General features: G+C 36.6%; 1 protein-coding gene across 4 annotated transcripts in view; it reads left to right on the top strand.

The window, feature by feature from the left end:
• PARP8 (poly(ADP-ribose) polymerase family member 8) overlaps positions 1–25953 on the top strand; it is a 178754-nt gene that overhangs the window by 125820 nt on the left and 26981 nt on the right. For all 4 annotated transcript variants that reach the window (XM_059173947.1, XM_059173948.1, XM_059173946.1 and 1 more), the window contains 6 exons: positions 637–703; positions 7410–7535; positions 7913–8477; positions 10076–10126; positions 10234–10329; positions 21163–21255. In XM_059173947.1, coding sequence (XP_059029930.1) covers positions 637–703; positions 7410–7535; positions 7913–8477; positions 10076–10126; positions 10234–10329; positions 21163–21255 — 998 coding nt within the window. The remainder of the gene's footprint in view (positions 1–636; positions 704–7409; positions 7536–7912; positions 8478–10075; positions 10127–10233; positions 10330–21162; positions 21256–25953) is intronic.

The raw sequence follows: 25953 nt of genomic DNA on the forward strand, positions 1-25953 counted from the left end.
ATAATGATTGGCACAGTGGACACTCAGATAGATATTCTTTAATAAACCCATGAAGAATGAATGGTGAGTGACTTTTTCAGAGATTATTAAATTCATAAACATCATAGTTATTAGCTTACAGAAATGCATGTACCTGGTAAAAACACATGACAGGTCCCCTAGTGAAAGGCAAGTCTCCTATATCTCATCATCCACTGTTTTATTGCAAAAAGAAAAAAGAGTGTGTTTTTCATACAGACATGCCTCTTCCACTTACAGAATCATGTACAAACTATCCTACATATTGCTATTTACACTTACATATTTTTTGGCGATTCTTCATCATTATACATATGATACTCTTATATGCACATATGTTATATGTTAGTGTATGGTATCTAATGACCAAGAATGATCTCCAAAATCTATATATATATATGAAGCATAAATAGCAATGTAATAGGACTGGTGTATGCTATTTTAAAATATGTATGTGTGTATAAATATGTTTTACATACTATATAATATGTAAATGTATAATATATATATGTATGTGTACATAATGTACTGTATCATATATATTCCTTTTTGATCTTTTCCCTGTCTGATGGTTAAGTTTCAGCTCAACATTTCGACTGATTATTTTTTCCTTTGCAGTGCCCACTGTTGATGTCTTTCAGATTTCTACAAAAGAGCGATTTGGACTGGGACATCAGCTGAAGAAGTAAGTTTCCCAAGGGGGAAAAAAAAATTTCTTTGAAAAAGAATTGATTTCTCATTTTACTCACTCCTTTCCCCTGTTTCTTATCAAAGAGTTTTTTGAAGTGAGCCCCTCGGGAGAGGAACTCATCTGATGCCAAGAACTGCATCAGTAGTGTAGCTGGCAGAGCTCCCCGCTTGAAGCAGCTGCCATCCTTGTTTGCCTGCCCAGGTCCAGTCTCTTCCCTCCCTGCCCTTGCCTGTGGAGGCTGATCTGTGTGGGTGCAGGTTCTAATGTGTCGCTGTGGCTATAGGTGACCAACAGAGGAAGAAACAGTATAAGAAGGGAGTATTTATTGCCTTTGATTTCCACCCTAAGAGGTCACCTTGAGTTGACTTGTCCTTCAAATGAAGCTTTCTTCTCTGCTCTAGGCCATAGCCTATGCATAACTCTCTCTCTTATTGGGTTCCTTACAGTTTCCCTCTGCTTGTTCTTGGGGCCTAGAGGTGGTAACAGTCAACAGCCACTGGCCCTGCCTGACTGCACTGTGCTTAGCTCCTCTGCTTACACTCTTAAAATGATCATTCCTTTTTCAAATAAACCCTTTATTTCCTCTTTGGACCTCTTCTAATGCAATGATTGAATTTATATTTTATGAGCATAAAATTACTCAAGTCAAAATGACTTGTAAAACTTGGTAGTGTATAGTTAAAATTAAATTTAGTAAATCCTATGCTATATACATCAGCTATAAAATTTTGTATTACTGGGACTTCTGGGTGGTTCAGTCGGCTAAGTGTCTGCCTTCGTCTCAGGTCATGATCCCGGGGTCCTGGGATTGAGTCCTACATCAGGCTCCCTGCTCAGCAGGGAGTCTGCTTCTCCCTCTGCCTGCTGCTCCCCCTGCTTGTGCTCTCTCTCTCTCTGTCTCACAAATAAATAAGTAAAATCTTAAAAAAAAAAAAAAAAAAAGAATTTGTATTACTGGAGAATTCCTAAAGGATTATTTATTCTTCTGAATATACAAATTTTACTTCAATTTAAATTTATCATTAGATTATTATATATTTAAACACATGGTTTGCACCCTCCACGATGATTCAGTTCATGCATTCACCTGTATTTTAATGAATTTTAATTGGGCATCAGACATTAGTCTTTATTGAGCAATGTTCTAAGAGAAAGTACTTTGAAACTTTTTATTTCATTTACTACATAGGGAATGTATTGCAGTCATTTTACTTGAGATTATTATGTAAGAGAAGCTTGTGTGTGTTATAAAGGGTTGTATATATTATGTAGCTCTAGAATTGTCTTAAGTTTTTATGACTTGACATTGTGCAAATATGAGTTATATGTGGATCACATTTGAAAGGAAATTAAGATATGGTAGTATTCTTGCAAATTCCCAGTGTTGGGTTTAAATATGAATATATAAAAATTAGATAATAAACCCTTAATGTTTTGAATTGCACACCTCTAAAACTAAATTTACAACATATGTTTAGCACATTGTAGAATGCCATGTGGCTTCTTTATAAGCACTTAAAAATTTTCTTATTTTTCTGCACTAGGATTAAGTGTGCTTTTCCAGTGGAATTGGTTTTTTTGTTTGTTTTGTTTTTTGAAGATATTATTTATTTATTTGAGAGAGAGAGAGCCTGAGCAGAGTGAGAGGCAGAAGGAGAAAGCAGACTCCCCGCTGAGGTGGGAGCCCAACCTGGGGTCTGATCTCAGGACCCACAGATCATGACATGAGCCAAAGGCAGATGCTTCACGGACTGAGCCCCTCTCAGGTGCTGCTGGTTTTGTTTTCTTAATTGGATTTTGTTTTCTGTGTTGAGCTAATATCTTACAGATCTTGGAGCTAAGCATGGTGCCTGCCTCTATGTTATGCCATCCAAGTTGATTACCACCATACCTTGGCACATCTTCTGTATTTTTTTCCCCTCCTGTGATGTTTTTTACCCTCACCCAATTTTCTTCCTTGTTTTTAATTTTTTTTCCTAATTAAATAACTTAAAAGGGCATTTTTAGGTTCACAGCAAAACTGAGAACAAGATACAGAAATCTCCCATATACTTCCTGTCCCCACATATGCGTAGGCTTCCAGCTATCAATGTATCCTACCAGAAAGATACATTTGTTAGATGATGTTAATGTTGATGAATGTACATTGATACCTATCATCCAAAGTCCATAGTTTTACTTTATGTACTTTTTTAGCCACTTAACTTTTTTTTTTTTTTAAAGTGAAATGAAGTAGGTCCAGATGAGCCAAGAATGGCAAAAACACAGAAATCTTGGAATATGTAACTTTCTGCCTTTTAATGATGTCTGAGTATGTTGTTTGGACTCAGAAAAAGAAATGATGTGTATAATTCTAACTCTGAGAAATTAAGGAAAGCTGTGTTCTGTATTCATTGTTTAATCGCTTTATAGAATATGTAACATTTCATTAATATTTCCATCTAAATGTTTAACATATTAAAAAGGTTAATTACTTCTAAGGGTAAATTTTAGTTCTATGGACAGTTTAGTATACAGGCTAGAACTTTTTCTTAATAGATTCCTATTAAATTTTAATCTAATTTATTTTTCCTTAAATTATAAATAACTGGGTTTGCTGGTTATCCTTTCTAGTCTAAAATTACATGATTTCCAAAAATATGATCTCATCCTCACAGTAAGTCATAAGAGAAAACTGAAATTTTCCAGAAACATAGCAAGTTAAGAAGGCAGACTCAAAATCTAGGCCTTTTGTTATCACTACTCTGGTTTGTTTTCAGCAAATAAGAAACACTCATTAAACTTTTCCTGTGATTCTTTATCTGGTGTGTTTCTGGCTACTAGACGGGCTTAATAACAATTGCAGGAACAAATGCATACACAGTGCTTATTGTATGTGAAGTGCTATTCTAAGCACTTTATGTACATTAACTCACTGGATCTTGACCACAGTGCTATCCAGCAGGTGCTGTTACTATCCACATTTCCTAGATGATGAAACCGAGACCCAGAGAGATTAAGCAGGGTGCTAAGGTCACAGTGAGAAAGTGGCAGAGCCAGAATCTGACCTCAGATCAATACTTTTGACCCATCCACCAACCTGCTTCTCATATAATCATAGGAATCCCTTTGCTTTATTTAAGACTTGGGATATGTTTTTGGCACTGAATGAATATTGGGAGAACATGAAGGCATTAAAAGAGCCCGAAAGAAAAAAATAAGTATTGACCCAAAACAGATGTAGTATAGTGGTCAGCCTCATATAAAGTATCTATCATTCAAAAGCTAAATATGGCATAGGCCATGGAAATATTCATCTTTTTTTTAAACAGTGAATAGTTAAGTGCAAGTTTTTTTTTTTAAATGAAATTAAATTTAATTTTTTTCAGTGCTCCAAAATTCATTGTTTATGCACCACACCCAGGGTTCCATGCAGTATGTGCCCTCCTTACTACCCACCACCAGGCTCTTAAATGATATATGACTTGATGCTGAATTTGCATCAATCAAACTTAAGTTGTTTTTAAAAGGAAAAAACAAAAAGCCTTGCAAATCTCCAGGATTGCCTTAAATACAAACAAACATAAAATTAGGTATAAATTCTTCATCTGTTGAGTTTGCATTTATAAAATGAAATACAATGTATAACTGAAGTGCAAATTAAAATAAAAGTCAGATTTCAATTGTCAAATGAGTACGTTTATTTGATTTGATGCATAATGCAATCTCACTGAAGCTGTTAGACCACTACAGGTTGAATATAGTGCTGGCTCCTCCAGTGCATATTCCTTTTGAAATCAGCATGAAGAAAAGCATAGCTTAGCCCACATATACTCCCTTTTCTTTGTTGGAACTACCTTTGTTGAAACAGCTGACTATGACATCGTCTTGTGTAGTTGATCTTTGACAATGGCAACTGTAGTAACTCTTCACAGTGCCGGCATAATAGTAAACACAAACACCGGTGGGAGCATTAAAATCTCTGGATGGCTCTCAGGTATCAAGAGGTGACCTTTAGACCACATGTGTTCCTATGTATATTTCACATTACCATGGACGCTGAACACAACATTAACTGTGTTACAGGACAGTTGACTCCACCTTTTGAATCCAAGAACATCTAGGGGTTTTGGGGTCCAAGTTGAGGAGCTATTGGTTTCAGATGCTGAGGTCACACTTTGGAATGCTAATGCAATACAAAGTTGGAACAACTTTAGCTATAGTTATTATTTATTTATTTATTTATTTGTTCCAGTTCATCTATCAAGAATTAGAAAAGCACTTGTTAGGTTTCTTATGGAACAGTATATAGGAATGGCAATTTTCTTATAGGAGAAAAAGAATCTGAATCTGCTTGGTATGAAGAGTGGTATCACTTGGGGATTTCAGGTTAGGTACAGGGACAAATGAAGACCCTAATATTACTGTTAAACTTAAATCATGCTGAAATCTTGGGTGAAAAAAAATCTTCAAAAGTAAAGTGTTAAATTAAAAAAAAGAAGAAATTCCATTAGCCTGAGCTTGAAGGTGAATTTACTGAAGACCACATCATTGAGTGCAGTTTTATCCCCTTCTTCCTCACTACCTCTCTAGCTGAAAAGGCCCCCAAATATTCCAGAAATGCCTTTCTTCTGAACTCATCTAAGCTCACTCACTAAAGGCTGGAGTACTAAGTCGAGGTTGTACTTTCTAGTTATTGATGATAATTTGATAGAAACTGAGGATCTTGAGAAATAAATAATGGTCTTCGTGCTAAGAGTCACACCTGTTTGAGTAGCATATGTTAGCATCAGTCAGTCTGTACTGGATAACATAGGTGTTATGGTTTGGCCACTTATTAACCAGGCTAAATTGGGAAGATTTCTGTCTTTAACCTTATTTGTGAAATGTGTAGAATAATAGCTCCCTGAGGGTGTTGAGAGTTAAAAGAAAAAAAAAAATCTGTTATAAGCATTACCCCTTGGTGTATTATAAATGGTAAGTATTGGTACCAATTATTATTTTTTTGTTTATTTATAACAATAAATGCTCCAAAAGCAATAAACTGCTCCAAAAGCAATCTGTGTTAGAAATAACTTGAGAAGAACATAAAAAGCAGACAATGCTGAATTGACTTTTGAAAGAAAATCAGAATATTGGGGGCGCCTGGGTGGCTCAGTGGGTTAAGCCGCTGCCTTCGGCTCAGGTCATGGTCCTGGAGTCCTGGGATCGAGCCCCGCATCGGGCTCTCTGCTCGGCGGGGAGCCTGCTTCCTCCTCTCTCTCTGCCTGCTTGTGATCTCTCTCTGTCAAATAACTAAATAAAATCTTTAAAAAAAAAAAAGAAAATCAGAATATTTAATTTATTGTATACAGAATGCTTAATTGTAAAATTTCACACTTGAATCTCAGCCTTCATGGACCCTCTGCCCTTGCCACTTGAATCCCAGGTTCAAGGATCTGAGAAGCTGTCGCATTCAGGGACCCTTCTCAGAAAACAATGCTGTGACAGAGTCTGAGATGATGTTCCAGAATTCTTTGCTACAAAAACAGTGATGTGCTGTGGTCTTGACTTAGAAAATACTGAGATCAGGAGTTATCAAATTCCTGCTTTATGATGGTCACTAAAGGCTTTTTTAGAGTCACACAATTTATTTTTATTTTTTTAAAGATTTACTTGCTGTTTTAGAGAGTGTGAGCATGCATATGCAGGAAGGGGAGGGGCAGAGGGTGACAGAGAGAGAGAAAATCTCAAGCCAACTCCGTGCTCCCACCCCAGGCTCAATCTCATGACCCTGAGATCATGACCTGAGCTGAAACCAAGAGTTGGTCACTTACCTGACTGAGCCACCCAGGCCCCCCAAGACATACAGTTTAGTTTTTTGTTTGTTTGTTTGTTTGCTTTTTTTTTTTTTAAACAGTGTGTTTTAAAGTGAATGGGCTGTGCAGAGAGAGAAAATTTGCTGATTTCATATTTTGCCATAGAATCAGTTTTACGTGTTTTCCTTTTACTTAACGATTTCACGGTTTCATTTTATTTCCCTTTTCATGAAGAAAATTGCATAAGCAAATCAACTGAAAAGAAATGGACTTTACTTGTATCTTAAGTGATAAAATCATAATTACTATCAAACATTATTTCAAAACTGTGTTTCTGGCACCAGCAAAATAATTCCGAATTTGCTTTTGGCTAAAGAACTTTGGTTAAAGTTGTTTAAAGGCTGCCGTTCTAAATCTTTTTATAGCCTGTTATTTTATCAATTCTTTTTTTAAAAAGAGATATTTATTTATTTGAAAGAGAGAGAGAGAGAGCGCAAGAGAGCAGGAGCACCAGTGGCGGGGGAGGGGGAGGACAGAAGCAGAAGGAGAAGCAGTCTCCCTGCTGAGCAGGGAGCCCAATGCAGGGCTTGATCCCGGACCCTGGGACTATAACCAGAGCCGAAGACAGATGCTTAAGTGACTGAGCCATCCAGGCGTCCCTAATTTTATCACTTCTTTTATCGTTCACGTTATTAATTGTATTGCAGTAATCAATGAGTTATTAACAAAAATGCAGTAAAGTCGTAGACATTTCCTACATGGGGCTTTCCTACATACGGGACCATCTCGTATGATTCGAAGTTAGAATCTCACCAATTCCCGTGCATTGATTTTCCTTCGATAAATACGCCCTCCACGTAATACGGAAATGGCCTATTAAATTCTCTTGGAACTGTGATGACAGAGTTCCTTTGGATTGACAGGATCATGCAGACATTCGTTACACAGCAGTGGAAACAGAGCAAAGACAAATCGAACTGCCTGCACAATAAGAAGCTGTCAGAGAAGAAGGTGAAATCTCCCCTGCATTTATTTTCTACCTTGCGCAGGTGGGTAGCAGATGACTTGTCGGTTGTCTTTCTTGATTCTGACCACGGGCTACTCCACAGTTAGGTCCTTCCGAGCATTCTTTAAGATGGTCTCGGCATCCATGCATGTTCTGTGTGACTTCAGAGGACGGACTAGGTCCTGTCGATTCCCTCAAAAACGTGGCTCCTCGTTTCCGCATTCGGAGGGTTTGTTTCAGTCCCACGTGGTTGCGATGGCGGCTCGGCGGCCGTGCTCGCAGTGCGCATGCTCGCACTGTCTCTTTGCGCGGGACGGGCTGTAGCTCCACGAGGCGGGCCTTGTCGCCCCGTGCGGTTGACGGAGCCTCCGCGGTCGCGCTCCCGGTTTGCCTCGTAGTAACTGCTGTTCCGTTTTCAAGGTCGCCAAGTTACCCTCCCCCCGGTTGTGGTAAAAGCAAATCCAAGCTGAAATCGGAGCAAGATGGGATCTCCAAAACGCACAAGCTGCTGCGGAGGACTTGTTCCAGCGCCGTCAAGACCGACGACGTGTGCGCCACCAAGTCTCACAGGACCTTTGGTCGCTCCCTGTCCAGCGACCCGAGGGCGGAGCAGACCGTGCCGGCAATTAAGTCGCACAAACTCTTGAACCGGCCGTGCCCCGCCGCCGTCAAGCAAGAGGACTGCCTCACCCTCAAGTCGCATAAACTGTTGACTCGGTCTTGTTCCGGAGACCCGCGGTGTGAGCACAACGCCGGCTTGAAGCCCCACAAACTGTTAAGCCGATCTTACTCCAGTAATCTCAGAATGGAAGAGCTGTACGGACTGAAAAGCCACAAGTTGCTCAGCAAGTCCTACTCCGGCGCTCCCAAGTCCTCCAAGACGGAGCTTTTCAAGGAACCTAACGCAGAGGGCAGGAGGCTCTCTCTCACCTCAGGGCTTATCGGTATCTTAACCCCGTCTTCATCGTCATCTTCCCAGCCTGCTGTGCGTAACTACTTTCCTCCTGAGTTCCTCAGTGTTAGCGAAGGGGCAGGACCGCGGTGGGGGTGGGGGTGGGGTGGGGGGTTCGTTTGGGCAGGTCTGGTAGAGGGAAGAAGTGAGATGCTCGTTTTTGTTTTCATGTTTGGGAATTTACCGTGTGTTTCTTTGGGGGTGTTAACTCGGCACGCCAGACACTGGCAACCGGTACTGGCACGTGCATTTTGACTCTGGGAAAAAATAAGTAACTCTAGCTGTTGATGGACGGTCCAGTCCAAATTCCTGTCGTGGCCCTGAATGCTGCTATAACTGGAAGTCGGTCGTATCCACAAAGCTGATCCCTTTTAAGCGAGCCTGGCACTTTAATGTTTTATCAAGTAGGTTTATCTGGCCTCTAGTGCTCGTACGTCGGTAGTGGAGGACAGAGTTTGTCGAATAATTAAATTCGACAATTAAATGCCCTTCCTTTTCTGGATGAGGACATTTGCCTATGAACATCGTAACTTATGGAGAGAAGCAACCTCTACTTCTGTATCCCAGAGCTTTGCTTAAAGCTGCTTTTAGTGTCTACTTGATAAAACTGAAGTCACGTTATCCTGAAGCTTTTTGGTGGAGATGGGGCCGGAAGGTAAAGGTATTCAAGCTTAAGCCCTCTGGGTGGTATTTTTACTGGGAGTCCGTCGTAGACAGCATTTACCTTTGGAGCGATCAGCATTATAAGCCGATTTCAGATAAAAGAAACAGACCTCTCTTATGTATAGTAATTATGCAAAACAATCGATAAAAATGTTGTTTTCTTCCAGTAAATGCGTGTGTGTGCTGGGGTAAGAGTGTACTTGACTCTTAACCATACATACGGATACACCTAACAGTAGATGGCATTGAAAAAAAAATAAGATACATCTTCAGAAATTTGTGCTACTCTTGTATAGCTTTATTTCTAAAATTACATTGTAAATGATACCATGAAATTATACTTGTGTTAAGAAAATGTATGTAAGTATATTGATAGTTTCAGGTGGACCCCTAAAAACCCATTTCCTATCAAAAGGAAGTGTAAAGGACACTTAGAAAATAATGTTAAAATGTTAACATAGAAAGTTTCCCATGAGAATTTCACGTAAAAAAGATAATTTCACGTATTCTGTAAAAGAAAGTGTCTTACCATCTTCCTGTATAATTAAGCCTAATACAGTACAATAGTTTAGTGGTGTACCCCCTCAGTAGCTGTCTCCTATGTCCTTGGAGGAATAATTCTCATTGTAAAATAAGATGGAAATAATCTAAATGAGGAGATGAGAGCATTTGACAGTAAGTAGTAGTGGAAATGAGCTTTTGTGATCATTTAAAAATGCCAGTCATACTAGAAGATCAAAAATTAAGAATGCTGTTGGGTTAGCTTAGACAAGGCTTGTGGTAATAATGGCAGAAAGTGTGTTATAATAAACTCTAAAATCTTGATGTCATGTTCAGTGATTTAATTCATATTACAGGTGACCCTAGATCACACACTTGTATTCACTGTTTCAAAAAGTCAAAGGCTGTAATTCATCTATTCTCTGAGTTAAAAAATTATTTTCTTCTTTTACTTTGCTTTTTTATAGCCAAATGGTGCCAAATGCATTCCAATACGAGACCGCGGCTTCCTAGTGCAGGTAAGATCCAAGCAAGCCATCCATTGCAGAAATATTTGAGCTTTTAATGGGTTTTCAAATTATCTATGAACTTGACTTCATTATTTCTCTTTATTATTTTTTTTCAGACAATTGAGTTTGCTGAACAGCGGATCCCTGTATTGAATGAATACTGTGTGGTTTGTGATGAGCCACATGTGTTTCAAAATGGCCCTATGCTTAGGGTAAGTTCTCATTGGTAGAATTTCAGTGTTGACATAGGATATAAAAGGGTTAAGATATTAAAATAAAGTATATAACTTGATTTACAGTGCATATTGTCTAATGAGCAAATTATTTAATACACACAGTGGTGTAATTTTGGCAAATGAATCACTATTTGTGAAGGAATCTGTGGAAGACAAGGTGTTTCATATTAGGAAAATATTTCCTAGCGTATTTCTTATATGTGCCTATCTATCATCTCTCTTTCCTTTCATCTATTTATATCTATCTGTCTACCTCTGTATTAATAGCAATAGATGTAGGTATAGGTGAATAGAAAGAAAAATGTAGCTATAGATGTATATATGTAAACTTATGAACAGTGTTTCTTCAAAACCACACAATTTAAGATGCTTACCAGGAGAGAATAGAGTAGAAGTCGGAGGAGTTACACAATAGCACACAGAGAATCTGAATTTTAATGATTTCCAAAAAATGCCAGCTCACTGACACTCTTGAGGCATTACTGAGGGAGTATAGGAATAAGAATCAATGTGTATATGTTCCCACAAAAAATAAATCTTTCCATTTATTTAGATATGTAGTTTGGGAGGAATGATCTGATTTCAAGTTTTTCTATAATTTTTAAATTGAGATAAAATTCATATAACATGTGTGGGGCGCCTCGGTAGCTCAGTGGGTTAAGCCTCTGCCTTCAGCTCAAGTCATGATCCCAGAGTCCTGGGATTGAGCTCTGCATTGGGCTCTCTGCTCAGCAGGGAGCCTGCCTCCACCTCTCTCTCTGCCTGCCTCTCTGCCTACTTGTGATCTCTGTCTGTCAAATAAATAAATAAAATCTTAAAAAAAAATTCATATAATGTGATTCACTCTTTTAATGTACACAATTCAATAGTTTTTAGTTTATTCACAGTGTTGTGGAACCATTACCACTGTCTTAATTCCAGAACATTTGCATTACCCAGAAATGAAATCCATAACTGGTAGTGGTCATTTCCAATCTTCTCCCTTCATCCTCTGGCAACCATTAATCTATTTTTTGTTTCTATGAATTTGCCTATTCTGGACATTTCATATAAATGGAATCATACATTATGTGGCCTTTTGCTTTTGGCTTCTCACTTAATATAATGTTTTCAGGGTTCATCCAGGTAGCATGTATCAGTCTGTATTTGTTTGTTTTTTTTGTGGGGGGGTGTAATAATATTACATTACATGGATATATGACACGCATTTTCCATTCATCATTTAATAGAATTGCTGGTACATATGCTAACTTAGTGTTTGAGAAACAATCGAACTCTTTTTTTGACAGTGGCTGTACCACTTTATTTTCCCACAAGCAGTGTACGATGGTTCCAGTTTCTCTACATCTTCTTCAACACTTGTAATACTTCTTTTTATATAGCATCTCAGTGTATGTGAAGTGGTATTTCATTGTGGCTCAGATTTGCACTTCTCAAATGATTAGTGATTTTGAGCATTTTATTGTATGCTTATTGGCCACTTGTGCATCTATTTTGGATAAATGTCTGTTTATATTCGTTGCCTGTTTTTAACTGGATTATTTCTCTTTGTTGTTGCGTTATTAGAGTTCTGTGTGTGTGTGTGTGTGTGTTCTGAATACTAAATTTTATTAGATGTGTGATTTGCAGATATTCTCCTATTTTGTGGGTTTTCTTTTTACCTTCTTGGTAGCATCCTGTGACATACAAAAGTTTTAAATTTTAATGGAGCCCATATTTATCAGCTGAACTGTTGCCTAATCCAAGGTCACAAAGATTTACACCTATATTTTCTTTTATGTTTTATAGTTTCTGTCTTACAATTAAGTCATTGATCCTTTTTGAGTTAATTTTTGTGTATGGTGTAAGGTTGGGTTCTAAATTAATTCTTTTGTATGTAGCTATTCAGTTGGCTTAGCACTGTTAGTTGAAAAGAGCTTTCTCCATTGGATGATTGTGGCACTTTTGTTGAAAATCATTTCACTGTAGATGTATTGGTTTATTTGGACTCTTAATTTTATTCCACTGACCTGTGTGTGTATCCTTCCATCTGTGCTACACTGTCTTGATTACTGCGACTCTGCAGTAAGTTTGGGAAGCAAGAAGTGTGTGTTCTCTAACTTCATTTTTCTTTTATAAGATAGTTTTCACTGTTTGGGCTCCCTTGCATTTTTATGTGAATTTTAAAGTCAGCTTGTTCATTTCTGCCAAAAAAAAAAAAAAAAAAGAAGAAGAAGAAGGCAGGGAATTTTATAGGTTTGCATTTGGCTCCATAGGCCAGTTTGGGAAATATTGCTGTCTTTTAACAATTTTAACCCTTTCAATCCATGAACACAGGAAGTTTTTCCGTTTATTTGGATCTTTAAAAGTTTCTTTCTACACTATGTTGTAGTTTTCATTATTCAGGTCTTATACATCCTTTGATAAATTTATTTTTTAGTTAGTTTATTCTTGTCACTCTAATCAACATTGTACTAGAGGACATAGCCAGGGCAATTAGGTAAGAAAAAATATTAGAAGGTATTCAGATCGGAAAGGAAAAGCTAAAATGATCCTCATTTGCGGATGACATGAGTGCTGTGTGCTAGACCCTGTATAGATAGATATTTTGCATATTGCTTCCTTATTTGATTTTCACAAAACTCTTGTGGTTTATGTGTTTTTTCGCTCATAGTGCAAATAGGATTAAGATCGAAAAAGATCAAAAAATTTGTTCAGCATCACCCAGCCAGTATGGGTAGAAGCTGGACTTTGAGCCTATTTCTGCCTGACTTCAAAACTGCATCATAAGTGCTTATTGAAGGCCTCCTAAGTATAAGGCACCAAGCTAGATTCTTTTGAACTTTTTAAGAGAAATTTGTCCTGTTATTGGGAATATATATTTGAAAAGACAAATTATAAAGCCTAGAAAGAGAAAGTTTTGTCAGAGCTTGTTTGCATTTCAGGATGTATTCTTTAAGAAACACGTAATAACCATCTGTGATCATGATCTTTTGTCAAAGTCTAAGACATACTTAATTTTACTTGTTTATGGGAAACATATATAAAAAATTTATCTCACTGCTCGTACACTATTCTTTGTCAGTCAGCTTTTTTTTCTCAAAGAGATACATACAATGTTACTCTGAAACCCAGATTAACTAAGGTGTTTGTTTGTTATTTTGATGTGATACATGGAAACGTGTAGTTACGATGAGAATAAGGAGAATCCTTCGGTCATTTCAGTTTATCCTTCCTTCAGAAGGTCCATTTTTATTTTGTTAGTGTTCATCTGTGGATCTTGATCTGTTGCATGATCAATGGCAATGTGATCTTCACTCCAGAAGGTTATAATAATGTTATTGATGGCACATGCTTTTTGAGTGCCTTTTATGTGATCATGTGTTCAAAGTATTTTACATGGATTATTATTTGATTTAGTCCTCTCGTGATAACCCTGTGAGATGGGTATTATTATTACCCCTGTTTTACAGATGAGGAGAACAGTTTACTATCAACGTGGCTAGTAAGTGATAGAAATGAGACTCAACCCTAGCAGATGCACCAAGGCCACAGTTCTTTATCAGGATGCTACTCTTGACTCATGTACTTGAACTGACATGTAATTCTAACATGTAAATAGATTTCACATCCTGGATATTTTCTCCTCGTGTTGTGGTCCTTGTGGTTCAGTTACTGGCAACTCATTCCTATAGTAAGTGATAGAAGTATCCTGATTGCTATCAGTATTCTCTGTGCTTGCTTCAATTTTTGTTTTACTTTAACTGTTTTATTCTGCACCAGAATTTCTTTCTAGAAGTGGAAGTGCTTTTGTAAATAATGATGTTTTCTAAGTAAGTATAGCTGGTTTTCTGCTGGTTTTATGTTGTTGCCATTCAGACTGATATCTAAGAAATCAGAAAACCTACTTGGGTTTCTTAAATAGAAAAATAAGTGACAGCTGAAATTAAATGAGGAAATGGAAGTCAAAGGAAGAGAAGTAAACAAAGAACTGCCTCTTGATTGTCTTAACCGGATATTTAACCTAAATCCGGCATACTCATTTTTTTTCTGTATCTCTCTTATATTTACATTGTATTATGTTTTACTGTAATTTTAATAGAAATGTATAAAATTATTGCACATAAAATTTCTTATGAAGTATTAATCACTAAACTGACTCATTGACCATTTATTCAGTGCAGATGACACATTGCAAACTGAAATAGCTCCTAGAGATGTAAAGAGGAGACATTATGTCCTAGTGAGTGATTAAATAAGTCAGATATAACTCAGGGTTCCAGAGAATTCTATACCTAATGTTCATTATGTTTGATCTCTTTCATTCAAAATTTGAAGTGTGTCTTATGTTTTTTCTCTTTTCTCTAAGCATGATTATTTATTGAATGACATAAGTTGCCCTTTACTGCTATTTCCCAGAAGTCCTAACATTTTGGTCACTACTTGTACTCCTCTGTCACTTTACTCAGAGGTCTGAGTAAGCGTGTCATACTTTCTGAAACATGGGTACCTACCATGCTTACTGATTTAGAAATACCACAATGATCCACTTATCTCTTTGTTCACAAAGGTTATAAATGTCACTCCCAGGCATGAGACCTGACATGTAAAATTTTGCAAATGCATAAAACTCAAATTAACATCACAAGGATTGTTTTATAGTGTCCTGGATTTCCCATGTGGCAGTGCAGTTCGGATTATGATCAGAAAACCAAACCCAAACCCAATTGGTGGTTCTCTACATTTTGGAATCAACTAGAGTATTAAGGCAGCCAACTGTTGATGCTTTAAAATTTTGATTTTTTTTTTTTGTCTTCATCCAGTGTTTTTGGATAACACAAAAATAAGGATTTATTGCCAGACTCACCACTGTTTTCTAAGCCTCTTCCTTCCTAGTGCCCTTGTCTTTATGTTATACTCACACTGAATACCATGATCCATGCAATTGTTTGTCTTCTTTTTTGAATCCTGCGGAAGGGCTGCTGAACTGGGTTGGAGAAAACCATGCATATGGTTGTAGGTATTAGGATCTCTATAGTTAGAAATTAATCATTGGTACTTGGCAGTCATTCTGTATGTCCCTGGCTAGTAGACTTTCCCATTTCCCAGATCAACATATGACATGAAAATTATGGACCTCATTTTCTTCTCCTGTCATGTGAAAATATCCCAGATTGCTTGCTGTGAATAGATTGATCAGGCTTGAGATTCTGATATCTTTCTTTGAGTGTAATGCCCAATCCCACTGAGGCAAAATCAGCTGAGACACCTGAGCTGTGGACCTTAGACAGAAGTTTGTAACTAAGTTCTTATTTTTGGAATGAAATTAGCAGCGTCCAGTTATAATTTGGTCATAAGCTTAAGACATTCCCATGATAATTGTTGAGAAACTGAGCATATAGGTAAACCTTGATATGTCCCATTTTACTTCTTAAGAGTAAAACAGGTAGGTCTTCCTGTATTTAGGTCTGACTTGAATGTTTGAAGAATGGATGGAAAAGCACACCCTGTTCCCTCCTCAACTCTTCTTCCCATCCCCCACCTCATGCCACAGAAGTAAGATTTCCATTTTTGAAATATAGGCTAAATGATAATTATACCAAACACTTTAATTCAGAAATACGGTTTTTTTCAAACCAAGTAGAAAGAAATTGGTTTTAAGGCTCAAACAACAACTTAAGTTGTATGAGAAAATAGGAAACACTGTGTTGAAGCTTAAATGGGCATGAGCCTATATTAACTACAAATCTGCCTTGATCTCCATGGGATTCCTGTCTTTCTTTTAGCATGGTGAACTTGCCCCCGCCACCACCTACCCCGCTCCCCCCCACTCCCGCCCTGCCCTGAATGTCTGTCTTCCAAACCTTGAAAAGAACCTGAAGCATGGACTATAAAATCAGAAATACAAAGAGCTAAATAAAGGCTTGTAGGTTTTGAGTTTCTAGTAGCTATTCTTAATTATTCTTACATTTTCAACCCTAGTTTTTTAACTAGGAATTTTATTTACACTGCTCATTTCTTTTTTAACAAGAACAATTTTAACACTAAATTAAGGGTTTCAATAAGCTATGGATATGAAAATAAAAATACTATTTCATAATAAGCTTCAGTGAAAATTTTATTGAACACTTACTTTTGTGTATGCATTGGTTTAAAACTAGAAGCAGCTGTGGTTATCAAGTTACCTAGTATTGTTAATATTTAAACAGCTCTGTTTACCTCAGGGAGATTTTCTAAGCCTCTTACCTTTCTTACTTCTTGGTCTTATCAATCTGGTGCACTAGATGTCATTTTTTTATACCTATTTTACAGATAGGAAAACTGAACCTGTGCACATGTGCTCCCATTGGAACAGTTACCACTTTTTGTCTGTTCTGTTTATTGCGCTAACATGAAAAATTTTGTTTGAGTGGAAAAAGCATGGGAGAAAAGGTTTGAAAACCTCTCACCTACACCATGCTATATACAAATACATACATACTCTTGAGTTTTATCATTTCTATTTTTAGTAGGAAGCAATTTGAATTTATTGAAGACACAAACTTTCTAAAACACAGTTAGGTTCTAAAATATTCTTTAGGCTTAACCAGTTTTGAAATACATTTTCATTGCTCACATTTTAAGTTGTTTTGATTCAATTTGTATTTGTCTTAGCTTTAAAACTTCTAAAATAAATCTTAGGGACATATAAAGTCATCTATGTGTTTAAATGGTGCATAATGAATGTTACATTGCAAAAAAAATATGTATTGTCTTGTTTTTACAGTTCAAATTATAGGAACTAATTGCTTGAGGACAATAAAATAACATTAAGAATTGTTAATATTTTAGGAATTGAAACATTGTAAACTCAAAAATAAATTCATAAATGATGTATACATTTGGTTATATTGGGCATATACACTTTATATTAAATTATGTGCCGTAAAATACATCGTTACACTTATCCAGTAATATTTTTACCCAGTAAAATTTTTTAAATTTTTAATTTTTAAAAATTTTTTACCCAGTAAAAATTTTTAATATTTTCCCCAAAAATGGGTGTGTATGTTTTATTTATTTATTTATTTAGTAAGTAATCTCCACACTCAATGTGGGGCTTGAACTCACAACCTCAGTATCAAGAGTTGCATGCTCCACCAACTGAGCCAGCCAGGTGCCTCACCTATGTTCCATTTTTAATTGATGCTAGAGCTTTCTGTATAAATGGTACAGTCAGAGCAGAATATGTTGGGGTTGGGGGATTAGCTAAGAGTCAGCTAACCCACAATGTAATTACTTATGTTTCATTAGGGAACAATGATTTGCTTCCTCTCTTTTTTTTTTTTTTAAGATTTTATTTATTTATTTGACAGAAATCACAAGTAGGCAGAGAGACAGGCAGAGAGAGAGAGGGGGAAGCAGGCTCTCTGCTCAGTAGAGAGCCCAGTGTGGGGCTCAATCCCAGGACCCTTGGGATCATGACCTGAACTGAAGGCAGAGGCTTTAACCCACTGAGCCACCCGGTGCTCCCTTGGTTCCTCTTTCTTGAATAAGATGTTCTTTCTGTGAGCAATGAGACATCTAATCTTGATTACTTACTATGATTTGAGAACTCTGTTTTAGTGTGCTATTTTATTTTTTTTTTATTTTTATTATTTTTTTTTAAAGATTTTATTTATTTGATAGAGAGAAATCACAAGTAGACTTGGAGAGGCAGACAGAGAGAGAGAGGGGAAGCAGGCTCCCTGCTGAGCAGAGAGCCCAATGCGGGACTCGACCCCAGGACCCTGAGATCATGACCTGAGCCGAAGGTAGCGGCTTAACCCACTGAGCCACCCAGGTGCCCCCAGTGTGCTATTTTATGTTGACATTTTGAACTCAAATAAAATGTGGATAAACATGGGAGCAGGGAGGATCAAAAGTTTACAAAAACTAGTTAGTAAATGTTTATCTGAAAATGTAACTGATTTATACCTCTGATACTGTCTTGAACTTTCTAGTACAAATGAGCAATAGAGGGACACCTGTGTGGCTCAGTGGGTTAAGCGTCTGCCTTTGGCTCAGGCCCTGATCTCCGGGGATTGAGCCCCACATTGGCTTGAGCATTGGGCTCCTTTCTCAGTGGGGAGTCTGCTTCTTCCTCTCCCTCTGCTCCTCCCCACACTTCTTACATTCTCTCTCTCTATTTCTCGATCTCTCAAATAAATATATTTTTAAATGAGCAATAGATTGTTATTTTAAAAATTCACTAGTATTTACTTAGTTTGGTGTTAATATAGCATAAATTAATCACCATATTACCTCTACATTGCTATTTTAAAAAAGGGAAGATAAAATTGTAAGAATGTAATGTGTAGCTCTAATTTTTTAGTGCAGTAGCAAAAACTGCCCTTTCTTACCCTCAAAGTTTTATAGGGTATCTGACTTCCTTCTTCAAACAGTTGCAGGAAGCATATATTCCTAAAAGTCAGCCTTATACATTTCAACCAAAAAGATACAAGAAAGAAGTGTTCATAAAGTAATCAAGTCATAGCTTTATCATTAGGAATGTAGGTTTATAATTTAAAGTAAAGGGTCAGGGGCACCAATAGGGCTCAGATGGTTAAGAGTCTCCCTTCAGCTCGGGTCATGATCTCTAGGTCCTGGGACCCTCTTTGGCTCCTGGCTCAGTGGGGAGACGTCCTTCCTCTCTCCCTCTGCCTCACTCCCTGCTCATGCTCTCTTTCTGTATCTCTCTGTGTCAAATGAATAAATAAGATCCTTTAAAAAAAAAAAAAAAGCAATGAGTCAGTTGGCAAGTTCATATGATCAGAGACTTGAGTATAATAAGGTCTGGGAGGGAGATGAAATGGAAATACAGAAGAAAACTTTGAAATGTTGCTCATTTGTTACCCAAGATTAAAAAAAAAAAAAAATAGGTCAGGGCGAAATTGGTACAGATTATTTAAAACAAAATCAGGGTGACACATGAATACCTAGGATTGGTGACAAAGTGTGTGTTAGAGATCTGTAAGAATAACTACACTATTTTTCTTCAGTCTTAGACATTTTTCCTACATTAAAATCAATATTTTATCCATCCAGTCTAGTGGAGTGTGAGATATTTTATTTCACTTCCACTTCTGTTGTTTAAAGCAACAACTTGGTACTGAAAAAGATAGTTTCTATCCTTTTAAAACATTTCCTGGAATCTGTGAATACCATGTTCATAGGTACTTACATACATATATATTTGGATGATCTCAAAGTAAGTGCAATTGATTGCCAAAGTTCAGTTGAAAAGAATGAAACCAGCTATTACTTGTATGCACTAAATAAGCTTTTTTCCTATTATTCCTTTGGGATTGAAGGATTTTATTTAAAAAAAATGTATGGTTATTAGACAAGAGTAGTATTGAAAAAAAAACAACCTTTTGTTTCTGTGTCCCCGTTTACTTGCTCAGTGAACATTGTTGGGTGGCTGGTACATGAATAAATTCCTAGGGTCCTTCATGATTTCTATGGTTTATCTTCTCCCCGGATTCTTTGTGTATACAGGTCCACTATACACCAGTATAATGTTTGGCACTATGGTAAATGGACAATGAATGATTGCTATTATTATTTCAGACCATATTGTGCTCCCAGAAAGTAAACAAAAGATTAACATCCAATGTCCTTGGGGAAAACTGAGGTTGAAACATACATGCACATAGATGAACCCACACAAAAAATAGAAGATTAAAAACAGGTTAAACACTTAAGGAAAAATAAGTCGCAGAAATTGAACAGTCTGCTCTAAGTAGAGCCATCTATATATAGCACTCTCTGTATAGCTTGAGTCTGGATGAAGAGTTTTCTCCAGTTAATTTCCTCTCATAGGTAGTTTTACCTGATGTTTCTGAAATGTAATCAAACTGCCCTTTTAAAGTGGATAAAAGAAAGGTATCAATTGATTTTTTTCCTAAAATTCTCTTTGGGGAACATCAACCAGAAGTGTTTGTGATTGGTCATGCTTATGTCAACAAAGCCACCATATGGGCCTATTCCAAACATAAAAGATGGACCAAAAAGGACTGTACTTCCAACTGGTTAAGCGCTCGACCAAGTCGTTCTCAGAAATGAGTGAGCAGAGGAGCAGTGGCACTAACAAAAGCCTTTTGTCTGCTAGGCAGTGGCACCATGGATTGTATCGTGTTAGGCTTCATCAGCTACCTAATGCAATGTAACTCTGGAGATAAGATAAATCAAACAGACGACACTATATTAGATTTGAAAGATGAGAAGTCTTCCAAAGCAATTGCAGAGTGTATATTTCAGTGCTGTCGACTTCAGGAGGTTATTGAGTCAAAAGTCTTTGCAACAAAACCAGTATTTCAAGAACTGGGTAGCAAGTAAGCAGAGTCATGCTTATTTCTTCCAAAGAAAATTACCTAGGAAAGAGTGGAATCTTCTTTGTATATTTGTTTTACACAGCTGTTAGGTTTAACTTTTTTTTTTAGCGTACCACCAGCTTAGGTGTCTGCTTTTTCCTTTTCTTTTTTTTAATACATCTCAAGTACAAAAATGAATGAAGTAGAAGAGATGATTTTTCCATCTGTTGCTAAAAGATTCTACGTGCAAGTGCCTACAACTATTTGAAATGGATTTCTTATATTTGTTACTCCATATCACTAGATGATTATTTACCAATTGTTACCCAAATTTAGGAATTTAACTTTCGTTAATTAAGGTCCTGTGATTCCTTTCCTTTTAATACTCTGAAACTTTGCATTTTTTTAAAATACTTAATGGAATGTCATAAAATTACCTTAAGAGCTGGGAAACGGAAAAAAACAGTATTGTAACTCATTGCCCTTTCTTTTGTAGCCCACTGTGTGTGAGCGAGAACTGTGTGTGTTTGCTTTTCAAACCCTGGGAGTAATGAATGAAGCTGCTGATGAAATAGCTACAGGAGCTCAGGTAGGAACACACAGTGCTAATTAGTCCTGATTTTGATCTGAAAACTTTATTCTGATCCACTAGTTACCTTCAGTGTGCTCTTCTTTCTTCTTTTGGATACATTTTTGATACTTTCATGGTAGATTAAAAAGGCTGGCATTTGATTTTTTTTTTTTTTTTTTTTAACTAAAAACTGAATCTTGCTATCTGTATCTAGTGAGTGTTTTGTCATTTGGCAATTGCAGAGGGAAGAAATAAGCTAACTTTCTTGTGTTTGAAAAATAACTATGATTCTGTCATGGCAAAGTTGAAATATTGAAACCCTTGCCACATGCATTATGTAAAATTTATTTGTAAAGTTATAGTGCCATAAAATGGAAGCCAATTTATTTTTAAAACGTAGGTGAAAAGATAAAGGGCAGAACATATAAGAAAAAGCATCCAATTTTACAATAGCAGTGTGTATGACATAGGAAGAAAATTATAAAAACAAATGAAACAACTTGGGAGTAAGAAGCATTCCATGTTTCTGGAAGGAAAAAAAATAAATTCTGAAGATGCCAGAATTTACTTCATGAATCATGAATTCCAACAAAATTTCAATTGATTTTTAAAAATTTATTTATGCAGGCTAAGTTCCTCATAAACCTATGAAAATAGATTTACAGATAATATAGATAAGATAGATTAATAGAAAAATATCAGAGAAAATTTTAAAAAAATGAGTGTTAATTAAGGGAGGCTAGACCAACCATATACAGAAACATGCAGTTCTCTATTTTATAAAAAATGTAGTATTGGAAAGAATAGGATGGCAAATAATCTCCAAAAGAGATCGTTATAAATATACTTACCGTATTTTAAAGGAAGTATCACATCAAATACTAAAATTAAAATGTTTTAGTAAGTGAGGTGGGAACAAATGACTTCTAACATGGGGGACAAAACCCCCATGTTTGTAAAAACAAATTTGTAAAAACAAATTCCTAATAGCTGAAAGAAGAGTTTTGTTTAAAAATACTACATACAAACTAGAAGAGAGTAATACTAAGCATGCACAATGTGGATAGTGCCTCAGGTTTGTGCATTTATGCAGCATCAAGAAATCGTAAAGAATACCAACAGATTTGAGTCCATCCATACTTTGTTTTTTACTTGAAAAAATAGTGAACAATAAGAGCTACCTATGAGAAAATTTGTCTTGCCTCAACATAATTGTATGAAAGCACATAAAACTTGGAAAAAGAAACATGAAGACCATAACAGATTAATAGAGGAAATGAACACACAATTCACAAATATAGTTAGTAAAGAAATGTAAGAAAATATTCAGCTTTACTGAAATCAGCAAGAAGCTAAATGTGAAGAGAATTACCAATCTGTCACTTACAAAATTTGCAAGATGGGTGGGGGAAAATGATCATATAACAGACATTCATTCAACAGGTATCAAATACCTACTATTAACAGGCATTAGTCCAGATGGAAGTAAAGCAATTACTATGGAATAGCACAGGCCTTGTAGATTTACACACGTCCTGTTAACCTAATTGTTTCACCCATTAACTAAATGGAGGTACATCCACTTGAACTATTAAGGAAAACAATTGTGATATAATGAATTATAAATGAACAAGAATGCCAACAGTATGGCATTGATCGTATGTAATGTGGATAAGAAGGTCCCATGTAAATTTCAAAAATATGGCTCGATATCACTTCTACAGCCAACATGTTCATATTTGCATATTAAAGACTCTCAGAATCCCTGAAACTAAGAAAATAAGTAGCCAGTACTTAGAGGATTTCTCTAATGTGTCTGACCATTGGTGGGTCCTTTTTCTTTTTTTTTATTTCTTTTTTTTTTTAAGATTTTATTTATTTGACAGACAGAGATCACAAGTAGGCAGAGAGGCAGGCAGAAAGAGAGGGGGGAAGCAGGCTCACCGCTGAGCAGAGGGCCCGATGCGGGGCTCGATCCCAGGACCCTGAGATCATGACCTGAGCCGAAGGCAGAGGCTTAACCCACTGAACCACCCAGGCGCCCCTCATTTTTTTTTTTTAATGTGAAAGTTTTTCTCATCATTTGGAACTAATATTACTCAAAAAGAAAAAAAAGAGATACTTTAATCTATGCTGTTTATAGATAGCTGAAATGCTCACTTCAGTAGCACAAATACTAAATTACAGGTATATAAAGATGATTAAGCTTCACACAGCTGTGTGTGTGTGTGTGCTTATGAATATACATACATGTACATACATGAATAGATATGTGAGTATATATGTATAATATATAAAATATGTATTTTAAATATTTTGTATATTTTATATATTTCACATATTTACATATAAACATATATTTATGTATATAAAATTCTTCAAGTGGTAAAGGTAACATTTGTGCATTTTAGTGTAAATTGTCCCTCAGACGATGTGAGAAGGGAAGGAATCAGAACCTGGAACTAAGAAATAATTAATTAGAAGGAAAATTAGCATCATGCCACCATAGGCTAGGTTGATAGACTATTAGGTGCTTTTTTCCCCCCTCTTTTCTAGCTACCTCAAAAAATTATGGTTGTTAAAGAGAACTTCATTTTGGATTTTGTAATGATAGTTACAAAATACAATTACTCGATCATATCAATTTCGTGATTCTACTCTCAAGTGGAATTTTTTTTACTACTTGAAAGCAAGTACACAATATTCTGGTTGTAATTCTAAAGATTACGTAGAAACTGATTCTCTTTCTTTAAAAAAAATTTTTAAAAGATTTTTATTTGACAGAGATCGCAAGTAGGCAGAGAGGCAGACAGAGAGAGAGAGAAGAGAAAGCAGACTCCCCAGTGAGCAGAGAGTCTGGTGCGGGGCTCAATCCCAGGACCCTGGGATCGTCACCTGAGCTGAAGGCAGAGGCTTTAACCCGCTGAGCCATCCAGGCACCCCCTGATTCCCGTTCTAGAAAGAAAGAAACTATATCTCAGTAGTCCTAGTGCATCAGTTGACTCCTGTATTTTCAGTGGTTCTCTTGAGTTTGCAAGAACATCCCTTAGAGGGACATGGCAGGAGGCTGGACTGGAATGAGAGTGTCTAAGCAGCCAGGATTCCAGGCCCCCATATACTGTTTCAACCAAAAACAGCTCCATTTTATTTCTTTATGTTCAGCTCTCTTACAAGATTTTATTTATTTTATTTTTTTAAAAAAAAGGAATCAATATTGAAATGTTTGAAAGCCATTGATCTTCGATTTTAAATTCACTTCTTTTCCAGAATACATTATGTATCTGTAGGCTACTCCTTTCTTACTCATCTGGACTTGAACTTTCTCATCTACAAGTGCTCTAAGGTCTTCCTTACCTGCAGGGAAGGGTGGAGAGTCTTGCTCTATCAGATGGGTTGTATACAATGGCCTTTGAAAGCATGTGATTCTGTAAACCCACAGAACTTTTCTCACTCATCAGATGGCCTAATTCCCATTGTTTGAATTCTGTATTTCTCTATCCTAAGTATCTTAGCGTCTGGATTGTCCCTTCAATTATATTATTCAGTGTAAGAAGAAAGATGTCTGTAACTTGCTGTCTGTAGCACTCATCATTATGTGCTAGGAGCCCATTAAGAATCTTTCAAATTTTGGGGCACTTGGGTGGCTAATTCAGTTAAGCATCCAACTCGATTGTAGCTTAGGTCTTGATCTCAGGGTCCTGAGTTCAAGCCCCATGTTGGGCTCTGTTCTGGGCGTGGGTGCCTACATAAAAACAAAAACAAAATCATTTTAAATGCTGGGAGAGGGGAAATACATGATTTGGAATAAAGAAATTACAGTCATTTGTTACGTTTCATTTTTTAAAGTAGACATTTTACTCTATGGAAAAATTAACATGCAAATGAATATAAATCCAAACAGTGTAATACAGACCTTTTCTTGTTCAAAAATTCTAACTGCTAACTTTTGTAACAGATAAAGCATAAAATTATAGTGGCTTAATGATAGACTTTTTTATTTCTTCCTCCCACAACTATCCAGTTAGAATGCTTGTTGGGCAGCTTTCTGCGTGATGATTGAGTTAACTGAACCGTTTCCTTTGTGTGGCTCTGCTGTCTTTAAGTATATGGCATACAGTAGAGGCAGAGATACACATGGAGAAGGTGCACCCGTTCCACCCTTCTCCACTGTCTATCCAATTCCATTGCTTAAAACTAGTCACGTAGCTTTACGTAGACAAAAGGGGTGGAAATGTCACATGCCAAGCAGCTGCCTCCTGTCAAGAGCTCTATACCTAGGAAACAAGGAGCAGAAGGCTTTGGTGGACAGCATGAGATTCTGCTATGGTAATTACGCTGTTTCTTTCAAGTTGTCTTAGAACATATATGAGCAGGAATATTCTGATTAAATTTCCTACCTCCTATATCCACTATTTCATTAAGGACTCCCAACGGTGAAATTATTAGCAGAAGAATTCATATAATTTTTGGTAGTTTGATGCTTCTGGGACAGGGTGTTTAATATTTGATTGAAAGGTATACATTGCTCAGGTTATTACTGTTCTGTCTGTTTGTATCATTACTCTTGTGATTTAAAAAAAAAAAAAAACCCGTAACCTAAAATTGACTATCTTAACCATTTTTTAAGCATACAGTTTAGCAGTTAAGTGTCTTCAACTTGTCATGAAACAGATTTCCATGACTTTTTTATCCTGCAGAACTAGAACTCTGTACCCA

Source organism: Mustela lutreola, chromosome 5 (assembly GCF_030435805.1).
Source record: "Mustela lutreola isolate mMusLut2 chromosome 5, mMusLut2.pri, whole genome shotgun sequence".
In the NCBI taxonomy this organism is placed as follows: domain Eukaryota; kingdom Metazoa; phylum Chordata; class Mammalia; order Carnivora; family Mustelidae; genus Mustela; species Mustela lutreola.